At 35.7% G+C, this 17908-nt stretch overlaps 1 protein-coding gene across 2 annotated transcripts; it reads right to left on the bottom strand.

The window, feature by feature from the left end:
- Positions 1-409: 409 nt before the first annotated feature.
- Positions 410-17860, bottom strand: LOC123535244 (solute carrier family 28 member 3-like). Of its 2 annotated transcripts, XM_053519895.1 has the most exons (10): positions 17352-17859; positions 16832-16976; positions 14296-14487; positions 10487-10648; positions 9405-9530; positions 8757-8908; positions 7887-8055; positions 6764-6907; positions 6386-6502; positions 410-4290 (listed from the first exon to the last, which is right to left on the bottom strand). In XM_053519895.1, the coding sequence occupies exons 1-10, from the start codon at positions 17789-17791 to the stop codon at positions 4060-4062; spliced, it is 1878 nt and encodes a 625-aa protein (XP_053375870.1). In that variant the 5' UTR covers positions 17792-17859; the 3' UTR covers positions 410-4059. The 2 variants fall into 2 exon arrangements, with proteins under 2 accessions (XP_053375870.1, XP_053375871.1); XM_053519896.1 differs by lacking the exon at positions 14296-14487 and having other exon boundaries at positions 17352-17860.
- Positions 17861-17908: the final 48 nt, after the last annotated feature.

Genomic DNA, 17908 nt, shown 5'->3' with positions numbered 1-17908 from the left:
ACGCCTAGCAGTATGGGGGGGGGGGGGGGGGGGGGGAAGGGTGGGGGGTAATTAAAAAAGACAAACGAACACGCCGTGCCACAGCATGTCCCACTAACACTTAAGATTGTTTCGGTGCTGCTATATACGTGCCCGAAGTTTACTACACTATTCGTACTGGTTCAACATTTGCATATATATATACTCAAATCTCCACGTATTCTCGTAATATACGGATTTATGTATTCCCGTACACCATACATATACGGGAATATACGGTGTTGTAACGACAATAACCTTTATAGAATTCCCGTATTTCAAAAATATAGGGTATCGTATACTAAGAATTCCGTATTTCATAGTATACCGGAAATCTGAATTTATTAGTATACGGACTTGTTAAATCTACAAGCCCCGTACACGCCGTATTTTAGTTTTCCTCGTATTTCTTCCCGTATACGGGTAATATACGGGATTCCGTACACTCCCGTATATTAACTTTTTTTTCGCAGTGATATCCCCTATGAGCTGTTTTACTCCTAATAGACCACTGTTCATCAGATTATATATAGAAGAGAGAACTTATACGAACTAAATCACCACCACTATATACCAGACCAATTACGGAAAAACGCCTAGCAGTACAAACGAACACGCACGTGCCACAGCAAGTCCACTAACACTTAAGATTAGTTTCGGTGCTGCTTTATATACGAGCCCGAATTTACTACACATTCGTACTGGTTCAACATTTGCATATATATATACTCAAATCTCTGTTTTCATGTCTCACAAATAAGCAGTGACATTTTAGTCTTTTTAACTGATTGGGACCAGAGAAGCTATATTTACTCTTTCTGAAAGTTAACTGGATCTCGAGAATACATTGAATATATATATAGAGATAATTTGCATTAAGGGATATAATTATATTCAGAACAGTTGACTTTCCCATACGTGAGATCCGCTAGGATACAAGTTCGCATTATACATTATTATATATTATTATATTATACCTTTATGAGTATGAAGGTGGGACATACATGTAATGCAGAGAAAAATATATAATATTTAGTCCGAACATGAAACTCAATATAAGCAGTATTTTACTTCATCAGAACATTTAAGCTCGTATGTTTGAAAATTTGTTGCCACCCTTTCGTCGCCGTCAGCGTGTTACAAAATGTTTGCCTGTAAAGATGTTTGTAAAAAACTACTCGGCCAAATACTGTAAATTTTCACACTTGCCTTTGGCATTACAAGATAACATCACGGGCAAATTACATAACTCTACCTTTTATTTGGCCAAAATACCCGTTTTAACTTGCATTTAAGTTTAGCAAGTAAGCAATTTTCTCAGAAACTACTGGGGCTTTCAAACTTCATGACCTCAACCTAACTTGAGCTTGAAAATAATGCCCCTGTTTATCATTGAACTTTTATGAAAGTTTTGCATGTAAACGACTAGTCTAAGATCAAATATTTTTACACTCAACACACATCTATGGCATTTGAGAAAACTTCGCAAGACAGATTTTATAACTCTGGCTTACATTTTGTTAAAATTTTGCCCCTTCTTTACTTAAAAAGTTTGGTAAAATTTTCACATGTAAGCACGTGTCTCAGGAACAATTATTGTACTGATTACTTTCAAACTTCTCACAAGTCATCGTCTTCAATATATGACCATTCTAAACCATATTCCGTATGTACAAGTTACAGTTTACAAAATTATGATGATGCACATTTCATTATCTCACATAAATCGAGCCTGCTGGTTGCGTTCTGTGCGTTATATAGATCTATTGAGCTATATTATTAGTACAATCTAACTAAAATTCTAGAATTCACAAAGCCAAAATTTCTAACATTGGATGCTTTATCTCTGCTTGATTTTTTATAGTGGATGAAGCAACAGGTGTCCTTCGTGCATGTGTTAATGCATGGGCATGAACCTAGGCAGAACGGCTGGCATTCCATAAGCCAGCTGGATTGCTTTCTCACATGAAGAGTGAGGTTTTGATTCCAGGTGGGAGGTAAGTGCTTCAAGGTCGGTGGGTTCCTTCTATCATTCGAGCAAAACATGTCTTTAACAACAGTCATTATCCACTTCTATTCGAATAAGAAGTAAATGTGTCTGTAGCAATAAAACATTTAAACACTATTAATAAAATGAAATATAGATCCAGGACGATAACTTGACATTTGTGTATGTAATAAAATATTGGTACTGTGACCAAAAGTGTAGAACAGCTTAATGTTCCCCAGTTTTCTATGACTAAATGATGCATAATAAACGCGTTTTAAATCAACTTTATTTGTTTATTGAATTAATCCTTTCTTGAATTTTATCAATGTTCTAATATTAATTCATATTTAGCATGCTGGCGGCAAGTAACCAAGTGCAGACCAAGATCAGCCTGCACTTACGTTCATAACTGATGATGGTCTGCACTGTTCGCTACTAAGTCAGGAATTTTTCAGTGAACACCCCTCGAATAATGAATGGTATTGTCCAAATGGAATGATGGTCCAGTCCATTTTTAGAAATTAAGCAGGTTAAAGGTTAATGTGTAACATGACGACATATTCATGAAATAAATATCAATCATCAGTGCGTGTATGTCTAAACTGTGTGTCTTATACAGATCAAAGATGATAACTAAACATTCGTCTCGTGTAAATAATAATAATAATAATCTAGCCGAGGGACAGTAAAAAGGATAGAAAAAAATTATACTTCCGCAGTTTATGCAAATGATACATGAAAAAGCGTCTTAAAACATTTATCTATTTATTGAATCAATCCTTTCTTAAACTTTTCACTATTCTGATATTAACCTAATTACCTATTCAACATTTATATTAATCTTATTGTTGTATAATCTACAATGCCAATGTCATATTAAACCATCCTAGTCAATGAGAACATTCAACTTTTGGTACTGAAACAAGTGCTATAAGGTACTTTTTATTAAAACTATAATCAACGCTTTAGATTTGTTTGATAAAGTTGTCCTTTTGGGTGGTTTGTTTGTTTCGTGTTTTCATTTTTCTCCTATTTTCTTTCGTTTTGTTTTAAAATTGCAAGGTTGATTTTCAACAAATATTTCCTTTTAACATGACTGATATGTACATGCTTTAAACTCTGGGTAAAATAAATCATTTCAACACTTGCTTTCTTAATGACGTTTTGAGGGTACTTTTATTTTAGCAACTAACAGGAATAAGTATGTGAAAAATTTGAAATGAGTCCATTGTTTAATTGTGTTCTATGTTTTAGTATCAATATAGGGGCGTCAGTGGTTGCTTTCATCAAATCACTTGCCTTTACCTTTGTGGGATTGAAACCTTGTTTGGGGCGATGTTGGTAAAATAGAAAAAGTGGAAACTCTACCGGTCGTTCAACACGACAAAAACGAAAATGTTGCAGGCCCGGTTAGATTGAGCCTCTTCATGGCCGGTAGTGGAAGTGCATGCTACCGTCCATGCCTTCTAGCCCCGGGTTGAGCAGAACTCAGCATTTACACATGCTAAAAGTACAAAAAACAATTTAGAGACATCCGCAGATGTAGTCATACGGCGGTGCACATGGAACCTTCGATGATACACGTGTTGTGGCGTGTAATTCTATGAAAAGCGGCGTATGGTCCCCAGATAAAAAAATGGGTTTGCCCCTAACGAGAAAACAATGGACAGAACTAAACAAACTGGAATTTGAAGGGGGGTCTGAGGTTATGGAGCCTGCATATCACAGGAACTGTCAAAAGACAAAATTAAAAAGCAGGCAACCATGAAGCTGGCTAACGGAAGGTCGGCGTATTTAACCAGGTGAGTGCCTATATATACTATAACACCCAAGAAGGTAACTGTGGTCTTTCTCCATCATCAAAAGCTGGAAATTCGCTATATGTAATTGTGTTTTTGCGACGTTTAATCAACCAAAATATAAAATAGTACTGACAAGAACTTTTGGCACATTTAACAGGCTTAACACCCTTTTCGTATGATGATGAAAATGACCTTTTTCTAGAATACTATAGTCTTGGCTGCCCTATTAAATACTTGACCCTATTTTATTCAAAATAGGTGAAAGAGTATACGGACAACTGTAAGCTTACAAATGTTACCTGCAAAGCATGCTGTAAGATAACTCGCTACCGTCCCAGCGATCATTGCTCTAAAAATGTTTTCAGTTATCTCCCCTATTCTGTGTGGAACGATCACTTCGAAAGATCCGATGATTAAACCCATGATTGCAAACGAGGCTGATCCACACAAGGAGTATGTAGCGATTATTTCCGATCTTGGCTAAAATGAAGTAATCAAAATATCGAAATATGTTTGTATCCTCATGATATGACAAACTATGTAAATTGTTAAATACGTATATCTATTGCTGCCTGCATTTGTTTGAGGCTTTCCTGTTGGACTTGGGTCCTTCCTTTTCTGTTTTTGTTTTTGATTTTTAGCTCACCTGTCACGTAGTGACAGGGTGAGCTTTTGTGATCGCCCTTCGTCCGTCGTCTGTCCACAATTTCTTGTGAACACTATGAGACCACATTTTGCAAGCAATTTTGATCAAACTTGTACAAAACTTATATTGGCATGATATCGCGGTTTCTTTTGAAAACTGGCCAGATCCCAGCATTGGTTCTAGAGTTATTGCCCCTTAAAGGGCCAGTATTGGTGTGCGTGCGTGCGCCAACAGTTTCTTGTCTGCATGATAGTGGTTTCATTTATGACTTTATTTTAACCAAACTTGAACACTACTTTTATCACTATAAGATCTTGGGTCATTTCTTGAACTGGCCAGATCCCATTATGGGTTCCAGAGTTATGGTCCCTGCAAGTGACAAAATTAGCTATTTTGACCTTGTCTGCTCAATAGCAGCTTCATTTATGATTTTATCTTAATCAAACTTGCACACAACTTGTATCACCATAAGATCTTGGTTCTTTTCTTGAACTGGCCAGATTTCTTTATGGGTTCCAGAATTATGGCCCCTGAATGGGCCGGAATTAGCTATTTTGACCTTGTCTGCACAATAGCAGCTTCATTTATGATTTCATCTTAACCAAACTTGTACACAACTTGTATCACCATAAGATCTTGGTTCCTTATTTGAACTAGCAGATACCTTAATGGGTTCCAGAGTGATGACCCCTAAAAGGGCCAGAATTAGCTATTTTGAACTTGTCTGCAAATAGCAGCTTCATTCATGATTTGAATTTAATCAAACTTGCACATAACTTGTGTCACCATAAGATCTTGGTTCCTTTCTTGAACCAACCAGATCCCATAATGGGTTCCAGAGTTATGGCCCCTGAAAGGCCCAAAATTAGCTATTTTGACCTTGTCTGCACAATAGCAGCTTCATTTATGATTTTGTTTTAACCAAACTTGCACACAAGTTGCATCACCATAAGATTTTGGTTCCTTTTTTGTACTGGCCAGATCCCATTATTGGTTCCAGAGTGATGGCCCATGAAAGGGCCAGAATTAGCTATATTTGATCTTGTCTGCACAATAGCAGCTTCATCTATGGTTTGAATTTAATCAAACTTGCACAAAACTTGTGTCACCATAAGATCTTGGTTCATTTCTTGAACCGGCCAGATCCCATAATGGAGTCCAGAGTTATGGCTCATGAAAGGGCCAAAATTAGCTATTTTGACCTTGTCTGCACAATAGCAGCTTCATTTATGATTTGATTTTAACCAAACTTGCACACAACTTGTATCAACATAAGATCTCGATTCCTTTTATACGCCCGAAGGGACGTATTATATTATCGCCTCTGTGTCCATCTGCCTGTCTGTCTGTTGGTTAACAATTTCCCTTCCGCTCTGTAACTCTTGAACCCTTGCAGTGATAACAGGTGAGCGATATAGGGCCATAATGGCCCTCTTGTTTTTCTTTTTGTTACTTTTGGAACGCATTAGAAATACTAAACCAACATTCAGAGGTTAATTGTTCCACCAGAAGACACATAAAATGAAGAGGATTAGTTAAGAATAATGTGATATTCTAGCTCTGCTTTGCCAACGTCATTTTTTTCTCAAACTGTTCTTCCAAATGGCATTCAATTTTCATTTCGTGTGCTGTTTCTCAATTTGCGTACATATATGTGCTTTTATTTATATATGTAATTATATAATTATACGTTCTGGCACGCATATTAAAATCTATTCATTTGACAAGACTGCGTGTTGCGATTTGACGTGAACACATGGAAATACTCATTTAGCTGAAAAGAAGCTGATACTTCTGTAGTGGTAGAAGGACAAAATGTCGGAAACTGTTTTACAGTTAATGAGTGTTATAATTCTTGGTAAATGTTAACATCAATGACACTGACGTACAGTATTCCGGTTAGCAACATCTGAAATTAAATTGACTTACATCAATCACCCCACCAACTAATGTGTGATTCAGGTTGTCCAAAAAGATATCGTTGCCAACTGCAGTCCATGTATTGTTCACACTGTTGCCAATGTAGTCTCGATATGCAACGCCATTCTAAATAAAAAATAAACTATTATTGTTGTAAAATATTGAAATACTTTAAATAGCAACGATCACAGGAAAGTCTGATTCAATCTGTTTGAAGAGTGTGTTCCTTTTCAAAAAGACGATAGACACTTTATTAATATTATGTGAATTCACCAGGTTCACTCATATCTTAGAACTTTGATCTTGTGTTTTGAAAACTTATATGAATTATCACTAAATACAAACAATTATATAATACTTGCATGTAATTTCATTACTTTTCCATACCTTCATTATAGGACCTAATTTAGGATATGCTACAATAGCTAGGCTGAAGGTGCGTATTCCAAGAAGCTCTCCGATAAATAAACAATCTTCAGATTTTGCTCCCATCATGAATGCAAACGGATAGAACACGTAGGAAAACAGGAACTGTAAACAAAATAAGGACATACCAAATTGAATTTATATTTAGCGTCCCATCATTTTCCAAAACCTACCTGCCTGCCTGCCAGACAAGAGATATAAAGGTTTTACACCCGTGAAACGAATGACTGAGTATGACTTTGCGATTTTGCATTAAAGGTCATCAACGGCGTTTCTATTATTTTCAACAACCTAGTGCCCTCCAGCCCGAGAACGCTTAACACAGATCCAATTCAGTATGACCTAAGTGAATATAGATTTATGAAACAATGCAGTTAAACGTATCAAATAATTAATGTACTTTTACATTCATTTTTTATAAGTATAAATTATACAAACTGCACATGATACAATAAGATATACTCCGACACGTTCTTCGTGTGTATTTATTTATTCTTGCGCATGATTTAAGGCAATAAATCCATAAGAAATACTGGCAATTCCCGTGTCACTTCCCCATTTTCCGGCTAGTTGCTCGTGTGAGATAGACAAAACAGCACAAGGATGTTATGCATTTTCACGAGAATTGTCATTACTGGTTCATCCTCTGAAACGGTCTATCACTAGATGTACTCAATTACATATATATACAACTCAAGGTATTACATTTGATCATAATATAGAGTGCGGCTATAAATTTCTTGAAATTTACATTTGGCAAATGCAGCACAGAAAGAGTCTACATATTTAACAGTCTTGGCGAGGGTTGTTAAAAAGAAAATACTTCCTTATTGCTGTAACTAGCAAATTGAAATGTCTGCTTAATCTTTAAAATATATATAAAATTGGAGTTCCGTGCGACTACATACCCCAATTTGCTATTTCGGTATTCTTTTGTTATAACTGTAGCTCAACGAGCATATGACTTTCTGTCAAAACCGGGGAATGCGGAAATTGTATACGTTTTCGAACGGATATTGGCGAATGTCATTACTGGTCCAATACCTTAATAGCCCAATTGTACTCATGAATGGAAAATATGTACCTCTATAGTCATATTTTCTACACCAATCCTGTCACCAAACCATATCAATGTGTTGTTCACAAATTCTAGAATTATGACGAAGGTCATGACGTAAGCAACTCCTTGGACAACAAGTGAAATGCTCTGACGTATTCCGAGAATGATTGAGTCCATTAATGACTTTGGATGTCTGAAATACAGGTTTATCATGCATGCTCCATAGAAATATAACAAGCATTACGTTTGATAGTATTACAATGATATTATAAAATATTATTGCGCTGATCAACACCTACATTTTAACACGAAAACAAAATTATAAATACATGTAATCGAAAGTTCTAATAAAATATATTTTTAAAGATTAATATAATTTCTAACAAGAACATAAGTTTACGATCCTAAAATTTAAAAAGTAAAAGTATGGCGGCCGTTAAATGTCTCCCCGTACTAGCGCTCACTGTTGCTATATTTTAAGTCCCTTATATAGTGTGCCAAACGATTTCTTTCATTTTGAATCAAACGTTTGAAATTATATACTACTAGTAACTAAATATATCTTAAGGATGTACCAAGAACATAAAAAGTATATACCTAAGCATTAATACACAAATGTAAATGACCATTATGTTGACATTTGAGCCGCACCATGAGAAAACCAACATAGTGGGTTTGCGACTAGCATGGTTCCAGACCAGCCTGCGCATCCGCGCAGTCTGGTCAAGATCCATGCTGTTCGCTGACGGTTTCTCTAATTGCAATAGGCTTTGAAGGCGAACAGCATGGATCCTGACGAGACTGCGTGGATGCGCAGGCTGGTCTGGATCCATGCTGGTCGCAAACCCACTATGTTGGTTTTCTCATGGTGCGGCTCATTTGTTTTTTTCTAACCTAAGGAAAGAGATTTTCTCCGCTAGACTTTTACCGTCATTAATTGGTATTGGAGTGTCTTCTTCATCGTGGGAAGGGAAACACAATTTAGCTACGGCTAAAGCTGCCGGCGCCGACATGGCTGATGCTGCAACCAATGGAGCCGCCGGCACCTGGTTTGCATAACTTATGATAAATTGCTGATATTAAAAAATCATTTTATAAAGCAGAACAAGAGAGGTATACTAAGTTGTTTGAAGTTTTCTATTAATTAAAAAATTGCCTATTATGTGATTTAAAAATATTGAGACAAATGGTCTCTCACATCAACCTTCTATTTGTTACTATGAATTCTTCGACGCAAATCACGAATAATTCACACACTGTATCAAGACGCATACCACTGCTATTTCATACAATGTATAACGACGCACATTTCTACTTAATACAATTTATAACGACGCATACTACTGGTATATCGCACAATGTATATTGACGCATACCACTGATATTTCATACGACATATAATGGTGCATGCAATTGATATTTGACACAATGTATAACAATTAATACCCAGCCTGATAATTCATATACAGTTTATGAAAATATTTCGTACAAGAATTACGAAGAATATCACTAATATTTCATATGGTGTATAACGATGCATACCCCTGAAGACATAAAGATTACTAAAGACACGCCTCCGACCGTTGCCATGCCACCAGCATAGGTCACAAACAGCTGTGATGGCGTCATTTCCGGCAGGTACTCTTGTATTAACATTACTGACTCTGGCTGGAAATAGAACAAGAACATAAATAAAGACGTACTAATTCATGAATCACTGATCTTTCATGTTAATAATACACACTTAATACGCGTCTATTTATTCTAACCTTACATAACTATAAGTTCACAAATACTGATAGATGTTAACGAATAATCTGGTATCCATGTTTCTGAGGGATAAGAATACTTTGAACTATCTTAGTAGAGGGTACCCAAAAAGAGCATTTGTAAGCAGTTATTGTAAAATCGGACAAGCAGTTTCTGACAAGAATGTTTTAAAAACTTCCACTTTTAATATGTATGCAAAAGTGACTTATAGTAACAATCAAACCGAGCCTGCAACATTTTCGTTTTTGTCGTGTTGAGTGACCTGTGGAGTTTCCACTTTTTGTATGTTATTTCTGGCGGCAATAGTTTAAGAAAACATGGACCATCAGTTGCCATTTGAAGATTTTTCTATTTCGCTTTGACAACCCAAATGTTCAGCCAAACTTTTGAAGATTTTTAATTTATTCAAGAGAAGCTAACATATATGTACAAATAAAAAGCCAGAATGTCTGAAAATAACGAGATCAAAACAGCAACACACAAAAAAAACGACTGAGGACCTGGGGAGTTTTAACTGGTTTCAATTCCAAATGCAGTCTCGCAAGACTCGCCAGGTGAATACTTAAAACATGCAAGAGATATCAGAAATTAACTTCACTAAATATAGTAGGAAATTATATCAGCCGTGCCATGAGAAAACCAACATAGTGCATTTGCGACCAGCATGGATCCAGACTGCGCATCTGCGCAGTCTGGTCAGGATCCATACTATTCACTTTCAAAGCCTATTTCAATTAGAGAAACATTTAGCAAACAGCATGGATCCTGACCAGACTGCGCGAATCTGGATCCATGCTGATCGCAAACGCACTATGTTGGTTTTTTCATGGCGCGGCTCATATCAATGGTTGTACCACATGCAGAAACATATTTCCAACAGCGTTGATTCCCTCAGACGGGCTTGTTCCAATACAGAATGCCAGAGCCCGTCCTACAGTTTCAACGACGAACTTGATGACCCCCAGGTAAGTCAATACAGACATACCGATAATCAGAACAAAAACCTGGACCATAGACTGAAAGAAAGAGTACGTAATTACAAACATGATCTGAAGTTATTTACATATACTTTGAAGTGCAACTTTTGCATTTTGTATGTGTGTTTGTACACAAGATACTTCATTTGAAGTAATTATGTTATTGTACTATTTATTTGAACTGTCAAAACCTGTTTCTGGCTTTCATGTTAATCTTACATAGGTGTGAACAGAATATAACGAAAGTCGGGAACATGTTTTGACAGTTCAAATAAATAGGACAATGAAATATTATCATACACATGTACATGACTGTATTATTATCAAGCATGCATACATACATTTTTGTCATGTTTTCGCATACTAACTGATGAAGTTTAGTTAAAACAACTTCTATATCCCTTTGAATATAGCTAGACAACGTTGGTGACACCCGGTATGGGCAAGATAACATGTAATTACCTTTTCCCATTTTATATTACACAATCTTTACATTGAGTAGTCTCAGTTTGCAAAGGGCATGAACGTTCATGAACGTTCAAATTTGGCTTTATACAGAATAGAATTAAAAAAAAAAAAAAAAAAAAACACCATCAGACAAGATGTCTTTCGATCCAAACGTTTTTGCTGTTCCACGACTAAATAATTTTTACGTTTATTTATAATCGCCGTATGGCCTAAACAGTGTAAGTGAAACTAAAATCCCAACATAGTAAACAAACGTTTATTCTATATCACCCTGAAAGTTACCGTTTCCGTTGTTACTTATGAATTATAAATGTGTAATATTAAATACTGTTGTCAGTAAAGATTATGTCAACATTCAACTACATATTGTTGACCTGTTTTCTTTGTTATTACATTAGTTCATCAGAGTTTTTCTAAATCATCTAACGGGTATATAAGCACTTAAGGTTTAAAATGTCTTTGTTCTTTATTGTATTCTTTATGTTTGAGTATCCCTGAATTATTGTTCAGCTCCAATATAAGGAAACATATGACTTACAAAGTCTGTTGAGATCAAGTAATTTGTAATGATATTAATTCTTTTCTTCATACTGACACTGATATTTTCTCAGAAAACCATTTTCTCTCCAGGCTCATCTAAATTGTTAAGAGTCAGAGATAAGAGATATTGTGCTTTTTTAGGAAGTGCTATTAAGAACTCTGATGACTAATGCCTTTGTTTATTGTGTTTGAAATTGTAATAATTTATATGTTTATATCAAGACCACAAACATGTCACTATAAAAAAGAATAAGTCTTATATATAAAATTCTGGATATTTTGACCAAAAAAAAAAAATAAATAAAAATAAAAACCAACAAACTGCGAACAAGGTGACTGAAAAGGCTTAATACTTTCGGTTTTAATGATGACATTGTTAAACAATTTTAATAAGAAATATAAATTATAATATCATATTACTGTAAATTAAATTGAGAAAAAGTAATAACCTGATATTAAAGTAGTACTAGAAAAAACAACAGTTTTTGGACGCCTTTTTATGTTTTCCTTGTCATCGTATATTTTATCCGGTTTTGAGAAAATAAAACAGAAAACTGATTAACTATTAAATGTAATGATTATGAAGAGCGACCTTAATAGCAGAAGTTCAGTAATTTCAAAATGTCTTAGTGATATTACTGAAATTATTAAATGCATTTTGGTAGATGGTTTGAAATTTAATCTACACGTGGTAGATTTTTGTTTTTGTTTTTGAAGATGTTTTACTTTATCAATTCGTTCCCACTTTTTTAATGTGCAATTCATCTGTTGTTGTTTGAGGCCCTGTGTGGGGTTACCCCGTTTATTTATTACTGGTATAATAGGGGTCGGAAAGCCATCCGCCTATAAAGCTTACAATATTCAAAGTCTTTGATTTATATAGATAATTAAAACAACTACATGCATACGCAGTACCATATGCAATACATGCATAATCAACAAACAATTGGTGATAGTTCTAATTTTGAAAGAACAAAACAGAAAATAAACGCACCTCAAACATTCTGTACTAAGAAAAAAAAATCTTGCAAAATTATACAAGAGAAAAAAAAATGAAAAAGTGGTGCCCTTTTCCTACTATCACTTTCACACCTAACTTTTTAGCAATAGTGGATATTGTAATTTTTGTCTCTTCATCATGGTAATGGTAAGTAATCATATATTAAGTTTTTGGAGTAAAATTGACCAGTTTTCTTTCTTCAAAGTTATGAAGATCATTGTTTATCTGCGATATACTTCATTGTTATGATTTTTACTTTTAAGTATGAAACAAACGATGGGGATATCAAGAAATAGTACACAATTTTCTTTAGAAGTAATACTTAAGCAACAAGTGAATGAAGTATTGCCATGCAATACAAAGTCCCCTACTGGAAGGCACCTAATTTTCTCTACTGCAGTATAGCATAATGAACTGATATCTGTCAATGATGTATAAACAATATTGTACTCATGGATGGCAGAGTTATGGACCGAACACGAAACAGACCCTGTTCATGCCATGTTAACATTTGACTGCAAAGTGTGACCTTGACCTTTAAGCTTGGGGTCTGAAAGTTGTGCATGACATATTATCTTATTATGAGGTACATTTGTGCCAAGTAATATTAAAATCCCTTCATGGCTGACAGAGTTATGGATCGGACATGAAAAAAGCACTGTTGACCTTTGACCTCAAATTGTGTCCTTGACTTTTCAGCTAGGGGTCAGAGGTTTGCGCATGACACGTCGTCTCATCATGGGGAACATTTGTGCCAAGTAATATTAAAATCCCTTTATGGATAACAGAGTTATAGACCGGACAGGAAACAGACTCTGTTCATGCCATGTTAACATTTGACTGCCAAGTGTGACCTTGACCTTTAAGCTTGGGGTCTGAAAGTTGTGCATGACACATCGTCTTATTATGAGGTACATTTGTGCCAAGTAATATTAAAATCCCTTCATGGATGGCAGAGTTATGGACCGGACAGGAAAAAGCCCTGTTGACCTTTGACCTCAAATTGTGACCTTGACCAGCTAGGGGTCCCGGTTTTGCGCATGACATGTCGTCTCATCATGGGAAACACTTGTGACAAGTAATATTAAAATCCCTTCATTGATGACAGAGTTATGGACCGGACTAGAAATTGCGGACGGACGGACGGACGGAATGACGGACGGACGGAAAAGCGCATTCCTATAGTCCCCGAAACTGGTTTTCAGCCAGTAGCTATATATAGGGGACTAATAAAGAAATAAAACTTCCTTTAAAGTTATTATTAACATATGAGAAAAGAAATTGTTTTTCTTGTATGTTTAAATCTATTGATAACAAATTTCTTATGTTCTGTAAAATGCACAACAAGTATTTTTTCCCCATATTTCTTGATATATTTTATAAGTGTACTTGATGATGTTGAAGTTATGTAAAATGAATGAAATTATATACATTTGTTTGTTATGGAAGCGAAACGCGTTATTCTTGATTATGTGTTACATTAATTAATGTATGCTCTACATGTGTGACTTTCATCCCCCTTTCCATGTATCATAAGCCTAAGAAGTACATGTAGGACAATTTTTATTTCAACTGATATAATGGGACTAAAACTAATGCTTCAGTACATTTATTTCATATGCAAAAACTGCATAACTTTTATGTATGTCAGCTATCTAATCAGCTATCCTATACTTACACCAAACGCGAAAGGATGGTCCTTATATTTTTCCCCAAAGATGAAAATACTTCCAGCCTCTCCGTTACTAATGAAAGCCTCGAGTCTGGCACCACACCAACGTATAATGGATGCTCCCCAACTTGTTTTCAATATCAACAAGGCCATGCTAAACTGCAGTGCCATCGCCCAGTAAATAGTGTGCCAGTTTATCTGTAATGTGACGTCATTTGTTACTCCTATTTCGGATGCTTGTTACGAAATGGTCAATACCTAAACCGAAACTCATTTTTCCCGTAATCTGTGCATGAATTCCTTTATAAAGTGATAAGATGTCCAATTTATATGTTTTCTTCATTAAAACAAGATTTTTTTTGTTATTTTTATAATTATTAATATTATTATCATCATAATAATTATTACTATTGTTAATATCGTAATAGTTTTATGAACAGAAATTAGGTAAAATATTTAAATAACATTTTACATGGTGGATTTAATAGAAGTTGTAAAGACAATGCATGGAAAATGCAACATATGTTAATGAATTTTATCTAGAAGCACAGGGTGTTCATAAGAATTTTACCAAAATCAAAAACACCATCCAAGCTTTACAAAAATTACTAACACAAACCTAGAAATTTGTTTTATTGATACTATGTCGTGTTTTCGTGTCTGTTACGAAGTATCAAGTGAATATTTATTTTCTGTAAGGCTTAAAAAATATATAATATAACTAATAATTAAAGTACCTTTGCATAAATAAACAAGAAAAAAGTCTAACATTCAAAGAACGCAGCCGCCCATACAGCACCCCAGAAAGAAACATGTGTATGTGTAACTGTATGCACGTGCATAGTGACTGGGCATATGTACCCATTTACACAAACGAATGTTACAATAGCATAGAGGCAACAAAGCTAGAATTGCGTCCATATGATACGAATGGCCCCACATACTGCGCAATTTCATGTCAAGGTTCTTCACCTATTTAAGTTTGAACCAATTCCTTCAAAGGGTATGAGGGGCTGAACCTACAAATGTCTTCATTGTACCCTGTACAGTTATCATGGTACGGTCTGTCACGTAAGGGAAGGATATGTTTCAGGCAGCTGGTGAGCTCAGTTGGTAGAGCATACTACCTGTAAGCGAGGGGCCCGGGTTCAAGCGCCGGACTAACCGCACTTTTTTCTCACCCTGTAACATTTGGCACCCAACGCGGGGCTGTAACATGTCTGGTCAATCGTACGACTATTGTCATATAATGTACCTTCGAAGTTCGAGGATGAATTTCCATTTTGTGGAGTGTATGTCATGGTACGGACATGTTCACGCAAAAGATGAATATGTGTTATGTAGCCGGTTAGTTCAGGTGGTAGAACACTCGCACTCTAAGCGAGGGGTCCCGGGTTCAAAGAGCCATAACACTGGTCAAAATGGTCACAACCCTTCATTGATTGTCTAATTCAGACGAGGTTGGGCATCAGAGCAATTTTGCATCCATTCGTTCAAAAGTGTATGAGGAGTTGAACACACCAAATTTACTCACTATGGCCTATTTTGTGAAATTAAGAAAAAGTCATAATTTTAAAAACAAATAGCCAAAGAAAAAAGTCCATTACATATTGACATCTTTACATCAAAGTCCTTCATTTGTAAAACTTCCAAGTACGGACGTACAAAACAGACATATAATTACACAAAGAAGGAGCAGATAGGGTGTCGCCTTAGATCGGTCAGTGGTAAAACACTACTGGGGAGTTAAAATTAGTTTACTCGCACCAAATCTCTCTCTTTAACCCCACTATGTTCCTATATTGCAAGACATTGTAAAACATGATACCCCACCAGGTGAATCCTTTACAGACGGAGCAGTAACCACAGGAATACATTGTAAGACACAACATATACTCATGTGAAGATATATAAATCAAAAGCCATGGAACTTAAGCCAGAGCAGCACCAGAGGAACAGAATTAAGTGTGTTTGTTCGTTTGTTTGTTGTTGTTGTTTTATTTTGGTGGGACGCTGTTTTATCAAGAGTATTTCAGCTATATAACGAAGGGCAGTGAACCTAACCAGCGTTCCTGGATTCTTTACCAGTACAAATCTGTCCTCAGCAAGTAACTGCCAACTTCCCCAGATGAATCAGAGATGGAAATGAATGATGTCAGACAGTCTTTTATCAAATCGTCACAGAGAACATACGCCTCGCCCGGGGATCGAACTCCCGACCCCGTGATTCGTAGATCTATGCTCTCCCTATTGCACTAAGCGGGCGGGCTCAAAATTAGGGGTACAACGAAGCCCGTTATCGCAAAGTCAAAGACGAAAAGCCAGTAACCGACTGTGAAAGAGATGAACACTAAACATCTAATGTGTCTCTTAACAGTGTAGTCATAACCTCTTTTATCAAAAAATGGCTATGATGTTTATTAGCTGTGAAATACGAATACCATATGATGTGGAACGGTGTACACTTTCATCAAGGTGACTGACCTTGTCAAAATTAAATTACATTTTACATTTTCTGTGCGGTTGCTTAGAAACCACTTACCTTACGTTTGTTGTTTGAATACAGGAACAGTAAAAATGGGAATCCGAACAGCCCTACTAAGGATCGCAGATTTTCCGGTGTTTTCCTTGCCACAAACAAAATCACATAAACAACCATGAACGCAGTCATGGCCACGTATAAACACCTTTAATATCAAGTACAGCAATTAAACACAAACATTCACATATAACTTATCTGATAATAATATTCTTTTCCATCTAAGAATCATATGAATGTCGACATAAGCTACGGCCAGAAAGTTATGCCTTAGCGTGCTTAGACAGATTGCAAACAGAAAATACTAAATTTATTACATTGTTAATCCATCACAATCAATTACAGAATTTGTAACTGTAATTGCGATTAAACATTAATTACAAGCAAGAAAAAAAAACTCTCCTTCTTGATTATTTATACTGACACGGTCTGAAGAGGTAAGAAAGTATTTTCCCAGAGAAAAAGACTGAAATCATATGTCTTTTTACATAACACTTAAGAATTGATTTGTTAAATAGCTTACCATCTTACTATCAAACTGCGCTTGCCCTTCGCATATTCATCATATACCTTGTCAACAAAAGAAGACCAACCAGAGTAACACCGTGTCTTCTTCAGCAAACTCCAGAATGTTATCCACACCCCTAAAATCGTACATCCGATAAGCCTCCAGGAGCCTTCATCTCCTATATGATAAGATAATGCGAACCCGAAATACACAAAATATCCCAGAAATAACAAAACTTTTCCCAACAAAATAATCCTGTCAAAATTATCCTCAAGGTATATCCTTGTCTTTTGTGTTATTCTCATCATTGGGTTACTACCGACGACAAATTTCAGCTGATCTCCATTAGTCTCACCGCTGATTTGATCTGCAAAGTTTATGCATGATATTTCACCTGTATGGTCAATTTTAGCTGCGACGGAAGGAATCTCCGTTTTTATCTCAACTAGCTCCATTCGTGGTGGACAATCTACTTACTTTACAATTATATCTGGTTTAATCTGACAAAACAATATGTATAGGCACGCAAACCACAATATTTATTTGGTCACAATGCAATATAAAATCATATA

The sequence above is a fragment of the Mercenaria mercenaria genome, chromosome 12 (assembly GCF_021730395.1).
Source record: "Mercenaria mercenaria strain notata chromosome 12, MADL_Memer_1, whole genome shotgun sequence".
Taxonomy (NCBI): domain Eukaryota; kingdom Metazoa; phylum Mollusca; class Bivalvia; order Venerida; family Veneridae; genus Mercenaria; species Mercenaria mercenaria.
The sequence above is the reverse complement of the archived record's forward strand: the minus strand, read 5'-3'. Positions and strand labels throughout refer to the sequence as shown.

What these genes read in the sequence shown, in the direction of transcription:
- LOC123535244 (XM_053519895.1), bottom strand. Translation starts at nt 17,791, where the DNA reads ATGGAGCTAGTTGAGATAAAAACGGAGATTCCTTCCGTCGCAGCTAAA. An exon ending in CGCAGTTTGATAGTAAGATG is followed by an intron (nt 16,977 to 17,351) that starts GTAAGCTATTTA and finishes TTGATATTAAAG; the next exon opens with GTGTTTATACGTGGCCATGA. An exon ending in AATTAGGTCCTATAATGAAG is followed by an intron (nt 6,503 to 6,763) that starts GTATGGAAAAGT and finishes TTTTTTATTTAG; the next exon opens with AATGGCGTTGCATATCGAGA.